General features: G+C 46.1%; 1 protein-coding gene across 6 annotated transcripts; it reads left to right on the top strand.

The window, feature by feature from the left end:
- Positions 1-6,205: 6,205 nt before the first annotated feature.
- SPATA31G1 (SPATA31 subfamily G member 1) lies at positions 6,206-11,090 on the top strand. 6 transcript variants are annotated; one of them, XM_054520982.2, is made up of 4 exons: positions 6,212-6,270; positions 6,491-6,558; positions 7,525-7,599; positions 7,970-11,090. In XM_054520982.2, exons 3-4 carry the CDS (start codon positions 7,585-7,587, stop codon positions 10,976-10,978), a joined length of 3,024 nt encoding a protein of 1,007 aa, XP_054376957.2. In that variant the 5' UTR covers positions 6,212-6,270; positions 6,491-6,558; positions 7,525-7,584; the 3' UTR covers positions 10,979-11,090. The 6 variants fall into 6 exon arrangements, with proteins under 6 accessions (XP_003777404.4, XP_063570023.1, XP_054376957.2 ...); XM_054520983.2 differs by lacking the exon at positions 6,212-6,270 and adding an exon at positions 6,276-6,386; XM_003777356.4 differs by lacking the exon at positions 6,491-6,558 and having other exon boundaries at positions 6,206-6,270.
- Positions 11,091-21,154: the final 10,064 nt, after the last annotated feature.

The raw sequence follows: 21,154 nt of genomic DNA, 5'->3' as shown, positions 1-21,154 counted from the left end.
TCGCTTGAACCAGGGAGGCGGAGGTTGCAGTAAGCTGAGATCGTGCTACCACACAGCAGCAAAAAAAAAAAATTAGCCAGGCGTGGTGGTTGGCGCCTGTAATCCCAGCTACTTGGGAGGCTGAAGCAGGAGAATCGCTTGAACCCTGGCGATGGAGGTTGCAGTGAGCCAAGATCACACCACTGCACTCCAGCCCGGGCGACAGAGCGAGACTCTGTCTCAAAAATAAAAGAAAATAAAATAAACACTACATATGATTTAAACAATATAAAAATACGAGTAACAAAATCTGGGCGCAGTGGCTCACGCCTGCAATCCCAACACTTTGGGAGGCTGAGGCGGGCTGAGGCAAGTGGATCGCCTGAGGTCAGGAGTTTGAGACCAGCCTGGCCAATATGGTGAAACCCCATCTCTACTAAAAATACAAAAAAACTAGCCGGGCGTGATGGCGCGCCCAGCTATTAGGGAGGCTGCAGCAGGAGAATCACTTGAACCTGGGAGGCGGAGGTTGCAGTGAGCCGAGACTGCGCCATTGCACTCCATCCTGGGCAATAGAGGGAGGCTCCGTCTTAAAAAAAAAAAAAAAAGGAGTAACAAGCTCTGGAAATAAATACACCAAATTGCTATAGAAACAGCAAATATAGAAACTTGAGGTCGATGAAATTCTTCCTTCTACCTTTCCACATCTTCCAAATTCAGTATATAATATAATAACGGAGAAAACTTTAAAACAAACAACATTTCCTACCACCTCTATCAGGACATAGCTAGAGTTCCTATCAAACACAGGACCTGACACACAGGAGCTCCTCACAAAACGCAGTCATGTGCCAATACATAGATGTGAAGGCAGCTGCTGTAGAGGCTCCTCCCTTCTAGAAGCCTGCAGTCTCTCCTGTCTGCCAGAAGCCTCACCATGGCTCGGCTTCCGAGATGCCATCCTGGGCCGGCAGGGCAGGTTCAGCTTCTGCCCCTCGGGACTCGATCTCACCACTGGCCGCTGACACTCTGACCCATGGGCCTTTTCGGGGCTCCTACTCCCCATTCCGACCGGCCCACCAGGGGCACTGCAGCCTCACAACTCCCTCATCACCTGGGAAACAATTCCCCCAGGACCGTGGGCATTATCCCTCCAGCGGACGTCGGCCCCACAAGCCCCTCACGGAAGGGCGGCTCCGTGAGATCCCACTGTCCTGACCAGTCCTGACACCGCCAGGACGCTGGGCCTCTCAGACACTCGATGAGACTGGTCCAAGTCCAGGTGGCAACTGGAGCTGGGTTGCTGCCGGACTCTTAACACTACATCCCTACGGAGAGGGCGGAACAGGAGAGAGGAGCAGCAGGAGAAGGGAAAGGCAGAGGGGAGGGTGGAGAGGAAGAACCCGCGAGTTCCGATGGAGGCTGTGGCTGCGCGTCGATGCTCCACCAGGACGCTGGAGATCCGGCGCGGGTTCCACAAGCCCGAAAGCCCGGGAGGTGGGGCGGGTCCTGCAGCGGAAAGGCCTCCTTGGCGCTCCGCCCGAATCTCGGTTGTGAGCTTAAATGCCCAGCTCTCATATCAAGGAAGCGAAGGCGCCTTCAGCCTCCTGAGATACCCGGGGATGCCGCTGCTAGGAAGCCTGAGAGCGCCCACTGACAGCCCTGCCCCAAGATAGGCTCCGTCCCCGAGCAGACTGGGCGGGGCCTCTCCAAAACCACGCTCACAGTTTGTTCATTCACCCAGAGGGTGCTGAGTCCTAACCAGATACTAAGTGCCAGTTGCTGAGGTTAGAGCAGTGAACTGGGTACCAGGTTCCTGCCGTCTGAAAAGACATATTTAAGCCACAAGTTACAATGTAGTGTGGAAAGTGCTGTGTGGGGGTTGGGGAAGCAGTGATAAGGGCACTCATCCCGGCTTGGAAGAGTCAAGGGAGGTCTCCAGAGGGGCACCAGCCACAGTAGCAGGACAGAAGTAGATCGGATGCAATGGTTTTTAATGATAAAAAGTTACCATCTGATGTCTTCTGGTTCCTCTGAGACCTGCTGGCTGCTGGGGGTGGAGGGGAAAAGAAGTTGAGGAGGCCGTGATCTTGGACTTCCCAGCCTCCAGAATTATGAGAAATAAATGCTTGTTGTTTAAGCCAAAAAAAAAAAAAAAAAAAGAAAGAAAGAAGAAAAAAGATTAAATGAGATAATAAATGTTAGAGTATAAATGTGTTCCACATCACTGAGGAGCAAAAAAAAAATCACATTATTTAATTTTTCTAAATTAAATTAACTGGCTCAAAACCCCATTTACTAGGGTGGAAAGACAACCAACATCAACCATTTATTGGGCCCATTTCCCTCTTTAGCATGTTGTACACTGACAAAAAAAAAAAAAAAAAAAAACTTAGAAAAGAGCCTCTGGGCCAGGTGTAGTGGCTCAGGCCTGTAATCCCTGAACTTTGGGAGGCTGAGGCGGGAGGATCACTTGAGCCCAGGAGTTGGAGACCAGCCTGGGCAACATAGAGAGACCCCATTTCTAAAAAAATAAAATAATAAAATAAAGAAAGAGAGACAGAAAAAAAAGAGACTCTGGTCTTCAGTCTGTCATGGTTGCTCCTGGGATGACCATTGTCTAAATCCATATGGTCCATTCAAAGGCAGGCAGATTCATAGCATCTCTGCCAAGTATGCACACCAGATCTCTGCAGCTCCCAAGACAGAGTGCTAGATGCTTAGTTCCAAAGCCATTAAATCAGCACTCCCTATCAGAAGTCATGGCCAGGTGTGGTGTCCTCATGCCTGTAATCCCAGCACTTTGGGAGGCTGAGGTGGGCGGATCACCTGAGGTCAGAAGTTTGAGACCAGCCTGGACAACATGGTAAAATGCCATCTCTAATAAAAATACAAAAATTAGCCAGGCATGTTGGCAGGCACCTGTAATCCCAGATACTTGGGAGGCTGAAGCAGGAGAATCGCTTGAACCCGGTGGGTGAAGTTTGCAGTGAGCTGAGATTGCCCCACTGTTCTACAACTTTATCCAGGTTCTGTGTGGAGGGGAATTTAATTTAGCTGGGTGGGTTTTTTTTGGTTTGGAAACACAAATCCACTAACAATCCCATGAGACAGGACAGGTGTGGTGGCTCATGCTTGTAATCCAACACTGGGAGGCCGAGGCAGGTGGATTGATTAAGCCCAGGAGTTCAAGACCAGCCTGGGCAACACTGCAAAACACTGTCTCTACAAAAAAATACAAAAATTAGCCAGGTGTGGTGTGTGTGTGCCTGCAGTCCCAGCTACTCAGGAGGCTGAGATGGGAGAATCACTTGAGCCTGGGAGGTCAAGTGTGCAGTGAGCTGAGATCACGCCACTGCATTCCAGCCTGGGTGACAAAGTGAGACCCTGTTCCAAAAAACCAAACAAGCAATCACATGAGACAAGAAATCCAGTATTCCTGGAAGAAAATTGAGCCAAGTTATCTTTTTATCCTACTAGTCATCCCATCTGGCAAGGAGTAGGAGACAGAAACTGGTAAATTATCTTGCCGTAATATAAATTAACAAGCACAGAATAAGTGTTGAGTATTACCTTCTCTGTCTTCCATCAGGACTCAATTTACCTTCTTCAACTAGTGGTTGCAAATTCAAATACCACGCAGATACTATAAATTAGTAAATATAAACAAGTGGAAGAAAACAAAATCATAGGCACAATGATCAACAGCAACGAGCCCTCAGTCTTGGCATTAAACTTTTTTTTTTTTTTTTCTTTAAGAGACATGATCTCACTCTGTTGCCCTGACTGGAGTGCAGTGGCATGATCATAGCTCACTGCAGCCTTGAACTCCTGGTCTCAAGCAATCCTCTTACCTTGGCCTTCCAAAGTGCTGGGATTACAGGTGTGAGTAGTCACCATACCCGGTCTTGGCATTTACTCTAAGAACAGGGTGAGAACTGCAGTGAACTGGAGAGCGCAAGTTCATTCCAAAGGGAGCAATTGCTACTTAGCTCCAAATAGCCTTTACTTTGTGGGAATATAAGTCCAGTGTTGCCAGATTTTAAGTTGGAAATATTATTATGTACAATCTACTGATTTACAATATTGGCTACTCATTCAAGTTTTTAAAAAAAAAAAAAAAACACCGTTGGCTGCCGGGCGTGGTGGCTCACACCTGTGATCCCAGCACTTTGGGAGGCCGAGGCGGGCGGATCACGAGGTCAGGAGATTGAGACCATCCTGGCTAACACAGTGAAACCCCGTCTCTACTAAAAATACAAAAAATCAGCCAGGCACGGTGGCAGGCGCCTGTAGTCCCAGCTACTCAGGAGGCTGAGGCAGGAAAATGGCATGAACCCAGGAGGCGGAGTTTGCAGTGAGCCAAGATCGCGCCACTGCACTCCAGCCTGGGCAATAGAGCGAGACTCCGTCTCAAAAACAAAACAAAACAAAACAAAACGAAAACACCGTTGGTCACAGTTAAAAAGCACTGTCTGGGCCAAATGTTACACATAAGTAGGTCATCTTTATGCCCTTCAATGGTTTCAGCTGCTACATATATGCTGCTAGATGTCAAATCTACATCCCCCCATAGACTGCTCTCCCAAGCTTCAGATCCATGTATCTGTCCCTTGCCTAGCTTTATCTTGAGGTGACATCAGAACCTCAAATTCAAATATCTAAAATGGAACCCATCACCGCCCCCCAACCACCTTAACTTTGTTCCCAGGTCTTTGTTTCTTATCTCAGTGAAATTGCACCAATAAACACCCAGTTTCCCAAGTCAGAAATCTTGGAGTCACCCTCAATTTCCTCTCTCCCCCAACCTATCCTACTGGTAAACAAGTCTAATCAATTTTTATCTCTGGAGTTCTACTTGAATCCATATTCCCCATGTCCACCATCACTGCCATGGTTCAGGCCTCACTTTAGTTTTTCTTTAACTACAGCAAGACTCACCTAACCTCTTGCTTTTCGTCTTTACCCTCACTAGAATGTTATTTCCAAGACACAAACTTCATCTTGTCACTTCCCTGTTTAAAACTTTTCAATGGTTTCACATTGAAAAGTGACAGAGTTCCAACTTCTTAGCCTGGTGTTCAGGGACTTTATGATCTTGTCTTTCTAGGTTCATCTCCTACCGCTTCCCCAACCCCCAACCAAAACTACAGCCACACCAAAATACCTTCAATTTCCATAATGGGGCATAGTTTCTCTGCCCTAGCACATTTACATAGGCTGTTCCTACTGCATGGATTGTCCTTCTCTCACTCCCTAAACTACATCCTCACTTTCTTGGTTCCTCAAATCAAGCATTAATCATCTCCTCTGGGAAGCACCCCTCACCATCAACCTCCTTCTTCAGACTAGTGGGTATCTGTTCTCTGGCCCCATAAAACTCTGTGCGTATCTGTATTTTCATTATCTGTTACTTCACTGATCCCGCAATGAAATGGGACCTAGTTTAGTGCAGAGACTCTATCTTTCTTCTGCAGTTTAAAGACTGAGCACAATACCTGGTCCATAACAGGCATTCAACAAATGTTGCATGAATGAATGAATCAATCTAGTCCAACTCATGGTACCAATGGAGAAACCTCTCGGGTTTCTCAAGATCATGTGGTGGATCAGTGATGGAGCTAGAGAACCCAAGTCTCCTCACTTTCAGCTCAGCACACTTTCCACCAGAACAAATCAGCTTTTAATGAGGACAGGGATTGAAGTGTGGCCCTGAAAGGAAGGGCCGACATGGAACAAAGTGGTGGTTTTAGGGGGAAATGGAGGAAATGAGAATGGCAAAGCACATTTATTTGTCATCCTTAACATGAATGCTTCGCAGTTCACAGGTGACACGAGCATAAAAAAGAGGGGATAGACCCCAACCATTAAAGACAGAATGAAGCTTATAATTAGAAAACTTAAATAGAAATTTAATAAAGCATACATTATATTATTCTAAGCATATACATTTATTCATTTAATCCTTGTTAGAAATGCTTGTTCCCCGGTGCCGTGAAGAAATAGCACTTGAACATAAATTTAATTTCCTCAGCAAGGCTATTTTTACTTTCTGCAGAAACGGTACACTCACCAGCAGTTTTGCCATGAAGAGTACACCGAACAAAGGAGGCAGGATCATTTATAGCCTGACGCATCCACCCTACTGCTGTGGCCGGTTTCCATTGGCTGGAACGGGACCTCACTTTCTGTATTTGTCCTGATTGGCTAACAACTTAGAACTTTTTAAAAGAGGCAAAGGCAGAGGAGAACAAAGGAAGGAGGAAGTTAACTTGTGGAATGCTGAGAAAGGTAAAAACACCTTCAAATAAGGAAGAGGAACAGGCTATGACTTAATGCTTGCTTGGACCAATATAAGCATGCCAGGGCAAATATTTAGGCTAAATTGTGGAATCTAAGAACATAAAGTAAATTGATTTCTTTATTATGGCTAGCAGATATTTAAGAATGTTAACAGAGGTCTTTGAACAAATTTTGCTTCTAAGAGATGTTACTATTTATTCCTAATTAGACAGAGAGGAAAGTCTTTGAAGAGGAACCTCTACTTTACTTTTTACATCCTCAAAACAACCCTATGTAGTAAGTAATAATATTATTGTGCTGGGTAGAGTGGCCCATGCCTGTAATCCCAGCTACTCGGAGGCTGAGATGGGAGGCTCTCTTGAGCTCAGGAGGTCAAGACCAGCCGGGGCAATACAATGAGACCTTGCCTTTAAGAATAATATGCCAGGCAAGATGGCTCACGCCTATAATCCCACCACTTTGGGAGGCCAAGGCGGGAGGATCCCTAGGGCTCAGGAGTCGAGACCAGCCTGGGCAATACAGAGAGATCCTGTCTCTACAAAAATAAAAAATATAAAAATTAGCTGGGCACGGTGGCACATGCCTGTGGTCCCAGCTACTCAGGGGGCTGAGGCAGGAGGAGCACTTGAGCCCAGGAGGTTGAGGCTGCAGTGAGTCATGATCACACCACTGCACTCCAGCCTGGGTGACACAGTGAGATTCTGTCTCAAAATAATAACAATAAATATCTATAAAATAAAGATAATATCTTTATTTTACAGATAAGAAAAATGAGGCACTGAAAAAATTAAGTAGTTTGAGTTTTCACAGGTCGGGAATGACAGAGCTATGATTTGAATAAGGCAGTTCGGTGCTAGAATCCATGTACTTAACCACAATGCCTGAAGCACAGTTCTGAACTGGGCAATCAAAAGGGGATCACCCACATTTCACTGTGTGAAGCATGAATTGCCTGATGGAGGAAATTTTTTTTGGTTCTAAATTCAGGGAGAAGGCTGTTAAGCCCAAGCCTCCGTGGGGGATGGGAGTTCTTTGTTCTGTGATGCAGTGATGACCTCAGGGTAAACTGCCACAAGGCTAAGGGAAATGGAATGGCTGCTGGAGGACCTGCTCGGGGCTAAGGGGGATATGGGGCTTCTCTGGGGCCAACTGACCCATGCCCTAGCCTGCAGACACTGCGGCAGCAGCTGCTTCCAGAGTCCAGGAAATCTGGTGACACTACTCTTATTCATGGTTTGGCAGATTCGGAGATGGTGGCAGCTTGGGAGGTTGCGACAGCTTCATCCCTGGTGCTCTGGGAATATGGTGCAAGGCAAGGTGGGTGACCTGTGACTGTACAGCTGGATGAATGACTGCTGACACCACATGTGAGGTCATTGGTATGAATGTGGGCCCAGGTGAGTGACTATAAGCCTAGATGTGAGGCTGGGTGAGTAACCAGACACTAGATTTGAAGCCAGGTGAGTGACCATGGATTCTAGATGTAGGGCTATGTGAGGGAATACTGATCTCCAAATGAGGACTGGGTAATGACCATTAATACTAGATGAGCTGTGTAGGTGACTGACCACACACGTGGGATTAGGTAACTGTCCACTCTGGATATGGAGCAGACTGAGTGCCTCATAGCAAACCTTGTGTATCTGAAAAGGCTTCATGCCTGAGAGTATCTTTATCTACTTCCCAGGACCTACCACTTCTGCACCATGTGGCCTTCCTTGATCACCTGTGTAAGCAGAAATCAGAAGTGGAGGAAGAAGGGGAAGAAGAGGAGGAAGAGGGGGAAGACGAGGCATCTCTGGATCCACTGAAGCCATGTTCTACCAAAGAAGCTCCCACTGGAGAGCAAGCCACTCCAGCCCCACCCCAGCCATCCTGTGGTTCTGAGGGCCTCCTCAAGGCTATAGGGATACCAGAGCAAACAGTCATGCAGCCGGTGAGCCCTTCCAGATCCTTCCCCATCTTCCAGATTCTGACCAGCTTTCCTGTGAGGCACAAGATAGCATCAGGGAACCACCGGCAGCAGAGAAAAAGCCAGCTCTTCTGGGGTCTCCCCTCTCTGCACAGCGAGTCCTTGGAGGCCATCTTCCTGAGCTCAGGTGGCCCGTCTCCTCTGAAGTTGTCTGTCTGTTCTTCTGTCTTCTTCAACAAGCTTGCCTTCCTACCTAGGTCCAACCTGTTGCTTCCCCAGTATCACTCCTCAGCCCAGTTTTCTACCCATGAGGCCCATACTATGGAAGATCTAGAAGGGATGGCCCCCAATCCTCAGCTGCTTCCACCTCCATCTTCTCCTTCTGTCTCATCACTACCCCTCCATCTGAGGCCCTTCCCTGTGGACCACAAGGGAGTTTTATCTGGTGCTGAGGCACCCACACAGTCCCCTGGAACTAGCCCCCTGGAAGTTCTCCCTGGATATGAGACTCATTTGGAAACCACAGGACACAAAAAGATGCCCCAAGCTTTTGAGCCTCTGACGCCACCCCCCTGCCAATCCCCAGCTTCTGTGTCAGAACCCAAAAAAGTTAGCCCTGAAGGAGGACTTGCTATATCTAAGGACTTCTTGGGAACCACGGGATACAGAGAGAAACCTCAGGCCTCTGAGTCTTCAATGCCAGTCCCTTGCCCTCCCCTAGACTCCTTGCCAGAACTCCAGGGAGAGAGTTCCCTGGAAGATCCATCCAGATATAAGCCCCAGTGGGAATGCAGAGAAAACTCAGGAAACCTCTGGGCTTTTGAGTCTCTAGTCTTGGACCTCAACCCAGAGCTCTCTGGAACCAGCCCTGAATGTGTCCCACCAGCATCTGAGACACCATGGAAGGGAATGCAGAGTAGAGAAAATATTTGGGTCCCTGCAAACCCAGTTTCACCTCCCAGCCTTCCCTCAGTCCCTCTCCTGGAATCTCTAGTAATGGGCCCCCAGGGAGTCCTGTCTGAATCCAAAGCTTTGTGGGAGACCATGGGGCAGAAAGAGAACCTCTGGGCATTTGATTCCCCAGACCCTGTTCATAGCGCACCTCCAACCTCCCTTATGGAACCACACAGAATCAATCCTGGGGAAGGCCTCACTACATCAGAAGCTACATGGAAGGACACTGAGCATTCCAGGAATTCCTGGGCTTCTAGGTCTCCATCTCCAGCCCTCAGCCCACCCCCAGCTCTTGCACCAGAGCCGCTCAGAGTTAGATCCATGGGGGTCCTGTCTGATTCTGAAGCTAGATGTGGGGACATACAAAAGAGAAAAAACTCCTGGGCCTCTAAGCACCCAGCTTGTAACTTACCCCAAGACCTGCATGAAGCCAGCCCTCTGGGAGTCTTGTCTGACTCTCAGTCTATTGCAGGGGAAATGGAGCAAAAAGAAAACTGTGTTCCTGTGTTCCCAGGTGGGGGCTCCAGCCCACCCTCAAACTCTGTTTCAAAGTCCCACGTAAGTGAGCCTATTGCAGACCCAAGCAACTATAAGCCTGACGGGGAGGCAGTGGAGCAAAGAAAGAACCACTGGGCCACTGAGCTCCCAGCCCCCAGCTCACTCTCTACTCCTCTACCAGAGCCACACATTGACTTTGAACTTGTGTGGAGAAATGTGCAACAAAGAGAAGTTCCCCAAGGCCCCAGCCCTCCGGCAGTGGATACCCTACACCCAGTACCCCAGCTTCCCACCCTAGCTGAAGCTGTGAAGATTGAACACACTCATCCTGGTCTACCCAAGGGAGAGACGTGCCCAGGGGTTAAGGCAGAGGCCCCACTCTCCCACAGATGGACTGTCCCAGAGTTGCTCACCCATCCTGGGATCCATGCCTGGCAGTGGAGTAGAGAGCTGAAGCTCAGGCTGAAGAAACTGCGGCAGAGCCCTGCCTCCAGAGCCCCTGGCCCAAGTCAATCATTTTGCAGCTCCCCTATTCTGAGCTCCACAATTCCAGACTCCTGGGGACTCCCTTCCTGCCCACCACAGCAGATTTATCCCCCCAATCCATGCCCCCACTCTTCAAGTTGTCATCCTCAAAAAGTTCAGGGCACAGTACCTCAGCCTGTCCAGTCCTCCCACTGTCATCACTCCCAATCCTCTTCCCAGCTTCAGTCACAGGAGTCTGGCAGGGCAGAACAAGGGTCTCAGAGAGGGGAGAAAATGAAGGGGAAGATGGTGAGCCAGGTCCCATCCCAAGGGCCATGTGTACACATGGAGGCTGGTGTGAACTATCCCTCTCCAGGCCCAGGAGAACCCTCAAACTCTAAGGTTCTGGTCTCAGGCAAGAGAAAGGACAAGGCTTCAGCCTCATCCTCAGCCAAAAAGAGAGAGCACCCTAGGAAGCCCAAAGCAGGAGACCATAGAGGAGGGACTGCAAGGTTGGGGTTATCCACAGTCACAGGGAAGAACCACCCTGCCCAGGCCAGAAGCCTAGTAGAGGCCCCTGTAAGCACATTTCCCCAAAGGTCTCAACACAGGGGCCAGAGCTCTCAACACACTGCTCTTCCCCAGCTGCTTCTCCCCAAAGCTTCAGGTCCCCAGGATCAGCCAGAGGCAGGGCAGAGAGCAAGTGACATCCTGACCCCTCGCCACTGTAAGCACTGTCCTTGGGCCCACATGGAGAAGCATCTCTCCTCCCCTACCCTCAAGGCTTCCCTTACCAGGGGTTTGCAAAAGGTGTTAGCCAAATGCCTGGGTAACCATCGACCCCTACCCACCAAATCTAGTCAGTAAAGGCTGGTAATACTAGCACTTGGTATGCCAAGACCTGAAGCCAAACCAGGGGGAAGGTGGGGATGTGGAGACAAGAAATGGAAATTCTAATAAACTAGCTGAATTAGACAAATCCCACTCATGTCTTCTTTGGAATCTAGGGTACTGAAAATGTCAATTCCCAATTCTGCTGCAGCCATATCCCCTCAGTTTCAAGTCCCAGAAGTAGAGCACTCAGGATTCTGCAGGCTTAACTCTCTTTTGTGGGTCTTCACAGATGATCACATCTGAAGTCCACACATCCCTACTCTATAGGGTGAGGCTACAGGGCCAGGTCAGCATAGCCCAAAGCCGCCCTTGAGAGGGAACGATTTCACAGCATGTGAACAAAAAACTACATCCATTCACACGAGCACAGGTAGTCTGAGTCTAGGCAACTGTGCTTGGTCCTGGGTATTGCTCTCTTCTTCATCCACTTGACCCATAAGTTCTCCACATATCTTTCTGACCATTTCTTCTCAGCCCTCTGCTCTTTTCTCTCCCTGGGTCAGCTCATCCATCTCCAAGGCCATGAAAACAAGTGCCTTTTAATACATCTAGTAACCATCTGGATTTCTATAATCACCTGGTCATATCCTCTACCCATTTTCTAATGCACTATTTGTTGGACATCGTATTAGTCAATGTATTACAGTTTTCTACTGCTGCTGTAACAAATTACCACAAAACAAATTTATTTTGCCAGAAGTCTGACACAGAGCCTGGGTGCAGTGGCTCACATCTGTAATCCCAACACTTTGGGAGGCCGAGATGGGCTGATAGCATGAGCCCAGGAGTTTGAGACCAGCCTGGGCAACATGACAAAACCCTGTCTCTACAAAAAACAAACAAACAAACAAACAAACAAAAAACACAAAAATTAGCTGGGCATGGTGGTGCAAGCCTATAGTCCCAGCTACTTGGCAAGGTGAGGTGGGAGGATCACCTGAACCAGAAGGCTACAGTGAGCCACTGCGCCACTACATGCCGGCCTGGGCAACAGAGACCCTGTCTCCTCCCCGCAAAAAGTCTGACACGTCTCACAGGGCTAAAATCAAGGGGTTGGCGGGGCTGCATCCTTTTCTCTAGGCTCTGGGTAGGATTCACTCCTTGCCTTTCCCAGTTTCTAGAGGCTGCCCACATTCCTTGGTTACTGACCCCCTTCTTCTATCTTTAAAGCTAGCAAAGGCAAGTCAAGTTCTTCTCACATTATATCACTCTGACCTCTTCTGCCTCCCTCTTCCACTTTTTTTTTTGAGATGGAGTCTCGCTCTGTCTCCCAGGCTGGAGTGCAGTGGCACGATCTCGGCTCACTGCAAGCTCCACCTCCCAGGTTTTACGCCATTCTCCTGCCTCAGCCTCCCGAGTAGCTGGGACTACAGGTGTGCACCACCTACGCCGGGCTAATTTTTTTGTATTTTTAGTAGAGACAGGGTTTCACCATGTTAGCCAGGATTGTCTCGAACTCCTAACCTCGTGATCTACCCACCTTGGCCTCCCAAAGTGCTGGGATTACAGGCGTGAGCCTTTTTTTTTTTTTGAGACAGAGTTTCACTCTTATCACCCACGCTGGAGTGCAATGGCACAATCTCGTCTCACTGCAACCTCTGCCTCCTGTGTTCAAGCGATTCTCCTGCCTCAGCCTCCTGAGTAGCTTGGATTACAGGCATGCACCACCACGCCTGGCTAATTTTGTATTTTTAATAGAAATGGAGTTTCTCCATGTTGGTCAGGCTGGTCTCAAACTCCCGACCTCAGGTGATCCACCCGCCTCGGCCTCCCAAAGTGCTGGGATTACAGGCGTGAGCCACTGTGCCCGACCCTACCTCTTCCACTTTTAAGGACCCTTATGATTACACTGGACAAAGCTGAATAATCCAGGACAGTCTTCCAATTTAAAGTCAGTTGATGGCCAGGCGCAGCAATGGCTCATGCCTGTAACAGTCCCAGCACTTCAGGAGGCCAAGGCAGCTGGATCGTTTGCGGCCAGGAGTTCAAGACCAGTTTGGCCAATATGGCAAAACCCCATCTCTACTAAAAATACAAAAATTAGCCTGGCATGGTGTGTGTGCCTGTAATCCCAGCTACTCCAGAGGTTGAGGCAGGAGAATAGCTTGAACCCAGGAGGCGGAGGTTGCCAAGATCATGTCACTGCACTCCAGCCTTGGCGACAGAGCAAGACCCTGTCTCTGAATAAATAAATGAAGTCAGTTGATTAGCAACCTTAATTCCACCTGGAACCTTAATGCCCCTTTTTCCATGTGAAATAATATATACATAGGTTCCAAGGATTACGATGTGGGCATCTTGAGGGCCATGATCCTGCCTACAGAGATAGTGACCCAAACTGTTATGTATGTTCCAAATATTTTATTCCAATTTGTAGCTTATTGTCTAATTTTATGGTGACTTCTACTGTATCAAAGTTAAATTTTTTTATGTAGTTAAATCTACCAACACTTTACTTCATGACTTCTAAAACATTTTCTCCTGGCACTTTGATAATTTTGCATATTTATGTTTTAGATTACCGATTTTTATGGTATGAGGTGATAATCTAACCTTCCCCAAAATCATGTCCAATTTACCAATACCGTTTTTTAAAAATACAATGTCTTGAGCCCATTCCATTAAATATGGTGTATTGTAAAAACATGATCATTTCTAAGCATCTCTAGGCTTCAGGTCCCCATATCCAACAGCATACCATATATTATCTCATACTTGACTTGTCCAAAAACGTATTTTCCCTTTAACTTTTTCCTCCAACATGCCCATTCCTATCAAAATGCATGACACCCACCTAAATACTTAAACTTTGACTCTTCCTTCCTCCCTGATCTAATCCATCACCACATCTTGTCAGCCAGGCTCAGTGGCTCATGCGTGTAATCCCAGCACTTTGGCAGGCCGAGGTAGGAGGATCATTTGAGGTCAGGAGATCGATACCAGCCTAGGTGATACCACATCTCTACTAAAAACACAAAAATTAGCCGGGTGTGGTGCTGTGCACCTGTAATCCCAGCTACTTGGGAGGCTGAGGCAGAAGAATCGTTTGAATCAGGAGGCGGAGGTTGCAGTGAGCTGAGATCATGCCACTGCACTCCAGCCTGGACAACAGAGTAAGACTCCATCTCAAAAAAACAAAAACAACAACAACAAAAAACTTGTCAATTATATCTATGAAATGTATTTCAAATCAATCTTCCCCTCTCCATTTCCACCATCACTATTGTCTTAGTCATTATTTCTCACTAAATTGGTTGCTCTATTCCTTCTAATCCATCCTGCACATGGCTACAATTCTCTGGAGATCAACTGCCCCGATCTCTTCAACAAGTGTCATAAAAGTTTGAGTAAAAGGCTAGGGGTGGTGGTACATGCTTATAATCCCAGCTACTTGGGAGGCTGAGGCAGGAGAATCCCTTGAGCCCAGGATGTAGTGTGCCATGACGATTGGGAACCAAATGATGCTAAGTTTGGTATCAGTATGGTGACCTTCCAGAAGTGGGGGACCACCAGTGCCTAAGAAGGGGTGAACTGGCCCAGGTGGGAAACACAGCAGATAAAATTCCTGCACAGATCAGTAGCGGTATAGCACCCGTAAATAGCCACTACACTCTAGAGCCTGAGCAACAGAACGAAACCCTGTCTCTTATTTTTTAAAGTTTGAATAAAGGAACCTAACAGATGCCAACTTGTGGACCTAGGTTGGATATTGGTTTGGTCCAAATAGCTGTGAATGATATTTGGGTCACTTGGGGGAAACTCTGAATATGATATGGGTATCTAGATTGGTTCCTGACCTCTAGAATTTTGCTTTTAGAGACAGGGTCATGCTCTGTCACCCAGGCTAGGGTGCAGTGGTGTGATCACAGCTCACTGCAGCCTCTAACTCCTGGGCTTGAGTGATCCTCCTGCCTCAGCCTCCTGAGTAGCTAGGACTACAGCTGTGTACCACCATGCCCAGCCAACTTTTTTATTTTTTGTAGAAATGAGGATTCTGTTGCCCAGACTGATCTCAAACTCCTGGCCTCAACCAATCCTCCTGCCTCGACCTCCCAAAGTGCTGGGATTATAGGCGTGAGCCACCATCACCACGCTCAACCAAGAACATTTACATAAAGGGAAAGGTAAAGATACTGACTAAGGCCGGGCACAGTGGCTCACGCCTGTAATCCCAGCACTTTGGGAGGCTGAGGCGGGTGGAACACGAGGTCAGGAGATCGAGACCATCCTGGCTAACATGGTGAAACCCTGTCTCTACTAAAAATACAAAAAAATTAGCCGGGCTTGGTGGTGGGTGCTTGTAATCCCAGCTACTCGGCAGGCTGAGGCAGAAGAATGGCATGAACCCAGGAGGCAGAGCTTGCAGTGAGCCGAGATCGCGCCACTGGACTCCAGCCTGGGCGACAGAGCAAGACTCTATCTCAAAAAAAAAAAAAAAAAAGATACTGACCAAAACCAAAAAGTTATAATGCAGTATGATCTCAATTCGGGTTTAAAAATACCACATGTATAGACACATACACAAAAAAGATCCAGAAACACATGCACTAAAGTTATTAAAACAGTGATGACCTCTGGTTATTGGAAATATATTTTTAATTTTGCTTGTATTTTTACCAATTTCTTTCTTAGACAGGGTCTCATTCTGTCATCCAGGGCTGCAGTGCAGTGGTAAGTTCACTGTGGCCTCTACCTCCTGAGCTCAAGTGATCTCCCTACCTCAGCCTCCCAAGTAGCTAGGACTACCAGCACACACAACCATACCCAGCTAATTTTTGTATTTTTTGTAGAAATGAGGTCTTACCAAGTTGCCCAGTCTGGTCTCAAACTCCCGAGCTAAAGCAATCTGCTCGCCTCGGCCTCCCAAAATGCTGGGATTACCAGTGTAAGCCACCGCGCCCTGGCCTATTTTTCTAAATTTCTACAATGCACATTACTGCTTCTATAAAAATAAAAGGTTATTTAATGTAAAGTGTCTATGTATAACCACGTACATGTGATTGACAATATTGTACTGTACACTTGGAAACTGTTGGATGACTTATTTGGATTTTTTTTTTTTTGCCACAAGAAATAAATTGAATTGTTTAACGCTGAAGCCTATGTCACTTTCTTGCCTGAATCCTCCAGATGACCCACACCTGTAAGAAAGTTCAGTCCTGGCATTTGAGGGTCTTCACAACATGGTTCCTGATCTCTCCAAATTTACCCCAGGACTCTGTTGCTAGTGTAACTTTCAGCTTTATGAGCAAGTGCTGTACTTCCTGACCTGTGCCTCAAACTGTTCTCCTCCACTTCTCCACGTCGAGTTTCCCACCTTCCTTTAAGGCCTAGAAACCGTATTTTATATGGCAATGCCTTCCTTGCAGCCCCATTAACACTGTGTGCCTTGTTGATAGCTCCTGTTTCCTGATAGTAAGGCTTTAACATGAGGTTCTCTGAGGTCAAGCCCAAATTCTCAATCCAGTGCTCTTTCCACTCTATCGTATTCCCTCTACTCTGTATATTTGGTTGAGAATCAGCCAATCAGAAGGTACATGCTGCTTCCTTGATTCCTCTCACTAGTGTCACTGTTCTGTTCCAAAGCTTCATTTAGCCCAAACCTGTCAACAGGGTCTGAGTCCAAAACTCACCACCTGCTGGCCAAGGGTGGAACTAAAGGTCCTTTTCCCTCTCCCACTACTATGGTCTCCAAAGACAATGCAATTCTGAATTTCCATTTTACATGGGAACGTGAGTCCACACTTATCTGAGTAGCTTTATTAAAAAAAAAAATCCAAATCCTATATTAAGTATTTTAAAGCTCTTAGTGGGTTGTAGGGCTGAGCAAGGGTTAGCAAACCACTTGACACTTGCCACAGTTCAGCTGAAATGGAAGACCTGCATCCTTCATGGGCATTGTGTCCACCGGACTTTCAGGGGAATTTGTAGAATCAGTACCTTAGATCAATCTATCTAGATATATATAGATAGATAGATTTTTTTTTTTTTTGAGACGGAGTCCCCATCTGTCGCCCAGGCTCACTGCAAGCTCCGCCTCCCGGGTTCATGCCATTCTCCTGCCTCAGCCTCCCGAGTAGCTGGGACTACAGGTGCCCACCACCACCCAGCTAATTTTTTGTATTTTTAGTATAGACAGGGTTTCACTGTGTTAGCCAGGATGGTCTCGATCTTCTGACCTTGTGATCCACCTGCCTCAGCCTCCCAAAGTGCTGGGATTACAGGCGTGAGCCACCATGCCTGGCCAGACATAAACATAGTTTAAGACATTAGATATGTTGTTCCATCTTTGTTTTTGCCTCTATGGCATACCGCTGGTCCTCTATTTGATACCACATTCTTGGTCAGAAACCCAACCTCTAATCGCAGTGTTTACCCTATATAGAGTGATCAGCTATGGTAAGATCACATTCCAATTTCTTTCTAGAAATAATGTGAAGGGAAAGATGGACTGCCTATACAATTTGCCTCTTGGTTTAAGTATGCAGGCTTCCACAGTTTAGAAAGCATTTTTCAATCATTTTATCAGACTAAGAAACTTGAGACCCCAAAAGAGCTATCACCTTGTTCACAGCTATACAGGTATAACTGGCAACTCACATGTAGAAGGATGAAACTGGATCCTCATCTCTTACCTTATACAAAAATCAACTTGAGGCCTGGTGCAGCAGCTCATGCCTGAAATCCCAGCACTTTGGGAGGCCGAGGTGGGTGGATCACCTGAGGTCAGGAGTTTGAGATCAGCCTGGCCAACATGGGTGAAACCCCATCTCTACTGAAAATACAAAAATTAGCCAGAGGTGTGGTGGTGCACGCCTGCAATCCCAGCTATTTGGGAGGCTTGAAGCAGGAGAATCACTTGAGCCCGGGAGGCAGAGGTTGCACTGAGCTGAGATGGAGTACTCTGAGGCTGGGCAACAAAGGGAGACTCCGTCTCAAAAAAAAAAAAAAAAAAAAAATCAACTCCAGATGGTTCAAAGACTTAAGTCTAAAACCTGAAACCATAAAAATTCTAGAACATCAGAAAAACCCTTCTAGACATTGGCTTAAGCAAAGACTTCATGACCCAAGAACCCAAAAGTAAATGCAACTAAAACAAAGATAAATAGATGGGACTTAATTAAATTAAAAAGCTTCTGCACAGCAAAAGAAACAGTCAGCAGAGTAAAAAGACAACCCATGGAGTGGGAGAAAATCTTTGCAACCTATACACCCAACAAAAGACTAACATCCAGGATCTACAAGGAACTCAAACAAATCAGCAAGAAAAAAACAGTCCCATCAAAAAGTGCTCTAAGGACATGAATAGACAATTCTCAAAAGAAGATATACAAATGGCCAACAAACATATTAAAAAATGCTCAACATCACTAATGATCATGGAAATGCAAATCAAACCCACAATGTGATAACACCTTACTCCTGTAAGAATGGCCATAATCAAAAAATCAAAAAATAAAAGATGTTGGCGTGGACATGGTGATCAGGAACACTTTACACTGCTGGTGGGAATGTAAACTAGTACAACCACTATGGAAAACAGTGTGGAGATTCCTTAAAGAACTAAAAGTAGAACTACTATTTGATCCAGCAGTCCCACTACTGGATATCTACCCAGAGAAAAAGAAGTCATTATATGAAAAAGATACTTGTAAATGCACGTTTATAGCAGCACAATTTGCAATTGCAAAACTAATGGAACCAGCCCGAATGCCCATCAATGAGTGGATAAAGAAATTGAATTGTGGTATACCTGAGGTCAGGAGTTCAAGACCAGCCTGGCCAATATGGCGAAGCCCCATCTCTACTAAAAATACAAAAACTAGCTGGGCGTGGTGGCGTGTGCCTGTAATCCCAGCTACACGGGAGGCTGAGGCAGGAGAACGGCTTGAACTTGGGAGGCAAAGGTTGCAGTGAGCTGAGATTATGCCACTGCACTCCAGCCTGGAAGAAAACGGGAGACTCCATCTCAAAAAAAAAAAAAAGAAAGAAAGAAATTGTGGTATATATACATACCAGGGAATACTACTCAGCCATAAGAAGGAACGAAATAATGGCATTTGCAGCAACTGGAATACCATTATTCTAAGTGAACTAACTCAGGAATGGAAAACCAAACATCGTATGTTCTCACTCGTAAATGGGAGCTAAGCTATGAGAATGCCAAGGCCTAAGAATGACACAACAGACTCTGGGGACTCAGGGAAAAGGTGTGGCGGGGGGTGAGGAATAAGACTACACATTGGGTACGGTGTACACCGCTCAGATGACAGGTGCACCAAAATCTTAGAAATCACCACTGAAGAACTTATTCATGTAACCAACCACCACCTGTTCCCTAAAAACCTACTGAAATAACAAATACCAGAAGTGCAAAATATCCGTTTCGCAGCATGAGTTCCAGAGCTGCTCCAGTTTAATCAACCAGTCTAAGTATCATGCATCCTTGAAGATTATCTATGTAGACCAAAAGGGAGCCTGGTCTTGCCTAGTATAAAGTCTAGGATGACTAATACCAGTGTTGATCATAATCCTGAAGGACACAATCCCAAACACCATAACCCCAAATGTTGAAGTCCCAAAAGATCAAAATCCTTAAAATCACAACCTGGACAAAATAAAATTTCAAATTCTGGGGAAAGGATTAGTATGTTTTTCGTTGTAAACAAGACAGTTGCATCATGTTATACAGAACTATTACGTTGTTATTGTCTTAAGTATGGTTTAGAGAGACACATGAGGGCGCCAAGTTGCCAATGAGTAGAATTGTGGACTTAATTTTAGGTGTCAATTTTACTGGATTAAGGAGTATTTAGAAACCTGGTAAAGCATTATCTGGGTGTGTCTGTGAGGTTGTTTCCGGGGATTAGTTTCTAAGTCTGAGTGGACTGAGAGGGGAAGATCTGCCTTCAATGTTGGTGGGTACTATCCAACAGGCGGGGGCCCAGAGAGAACAAATACAGAAGGCAAATTGATCTCTAAGAGCTAGGATAGATTTTAAGATGGAGTTTTGCTCTTGTTGCCCAGGCTTGAGTGCAATGGCTCGATCTCAGCTCACCACAACCTTCGCCTCCCGGGTTCAAGCTATTCTCTGCCTCAGCCTCCCAAGTAGCTGGGAGTACAGGCATGCACCACCACACCTGGCTAATTTTGTACTTTTAGTAGAGATGGGGTTTCTCCATGTTGGTCAGGCTGGTCTTGAGCTCCTGACCTCAGGTGATCTGCCCGCCTCAGCCTCCCAAAGTGCTGGGATTACAGGCATGAGCCACCACGCCCAGCCTAGGACAGATTTTTCTTCTGGTGCCTTGGACATTAAAAATTTGACTCCATGACCACAATGTTGACTCTGTGTGTAAGCATTATATGCGTGCATAAAAATGTTGAAAGTTCTTCAATAAATGAAGAGACATCTGTTTTTTGTACACGTGCATTTGTGAAGGATAAAATTTCTCAAGACCTCGTCTCTTTGGGAGACAATGCAGTGGTAACGCAACAGTTTTTGAACCATCTCATCAAGACTTAGGTTTTCTGTCACAGTATTACAGATGACCAGTTATAAAGCTAAGTGCCCACAATTACCAAGCATAGCGACAAAGCATTTATACATTTCACTTTTTGACCTATTTCTTTATGAATGTTTCATCTGCTCATCACCGTTATATCTGTGCAACTGTCATTGGTATACCTGAGTGTTTATCTTGCAAAAATGTTACTATTCTCTATTTTATCGTGTAAAGTGGCCTACGAAACGTTCTGTTGTGTTGTTTCTCAAATAAATACGCTTTTAAAAATGTAAGTAAATTTTCGAAAAATGTTTAGTATTTCTTCCAGAATTGTATTTTGGGATTTTGACCTTTTGGGATTGTGATTTTCAGAATTTTAGACTTTAGGGATTTTGATCTTTGGAGATTACAGTATTTTATTCAAAATTATGGTGTTCAGGACTATCTTTTGAGATTATGTCCCAAAGCCAATCAACATATATTTAATTTAGTAATTTATTTTCTCTGCACTACTGACCCCAGAAGCACTAAGTGATTACTGTTGAAGAGGACAGTCTATTTTCTGTTTGGAAAAAAAAAAATTCAATACTAAAATTTTATATTAACAAAAGGCTTTTTTTTTTTTTTTAATCAAAGTACATAAAAT

This window comes from Pongo abelii, chromosome 13 (assembly GCF_028885655.2).
Source record: "Pongo abelii isolate AG06213 chromosome 13, NHGRI_mPonAbe1-v2.0_pri, whole genome shotgun sequence".
NCBI lineage: Eukaryota > Metazoa > Chordata > Mammalia > Primates > Hominidae > Pongo > Pongo abelii.
This window is presented reverse-complemented; position numbering and strand designations above follow the sequence as displayed.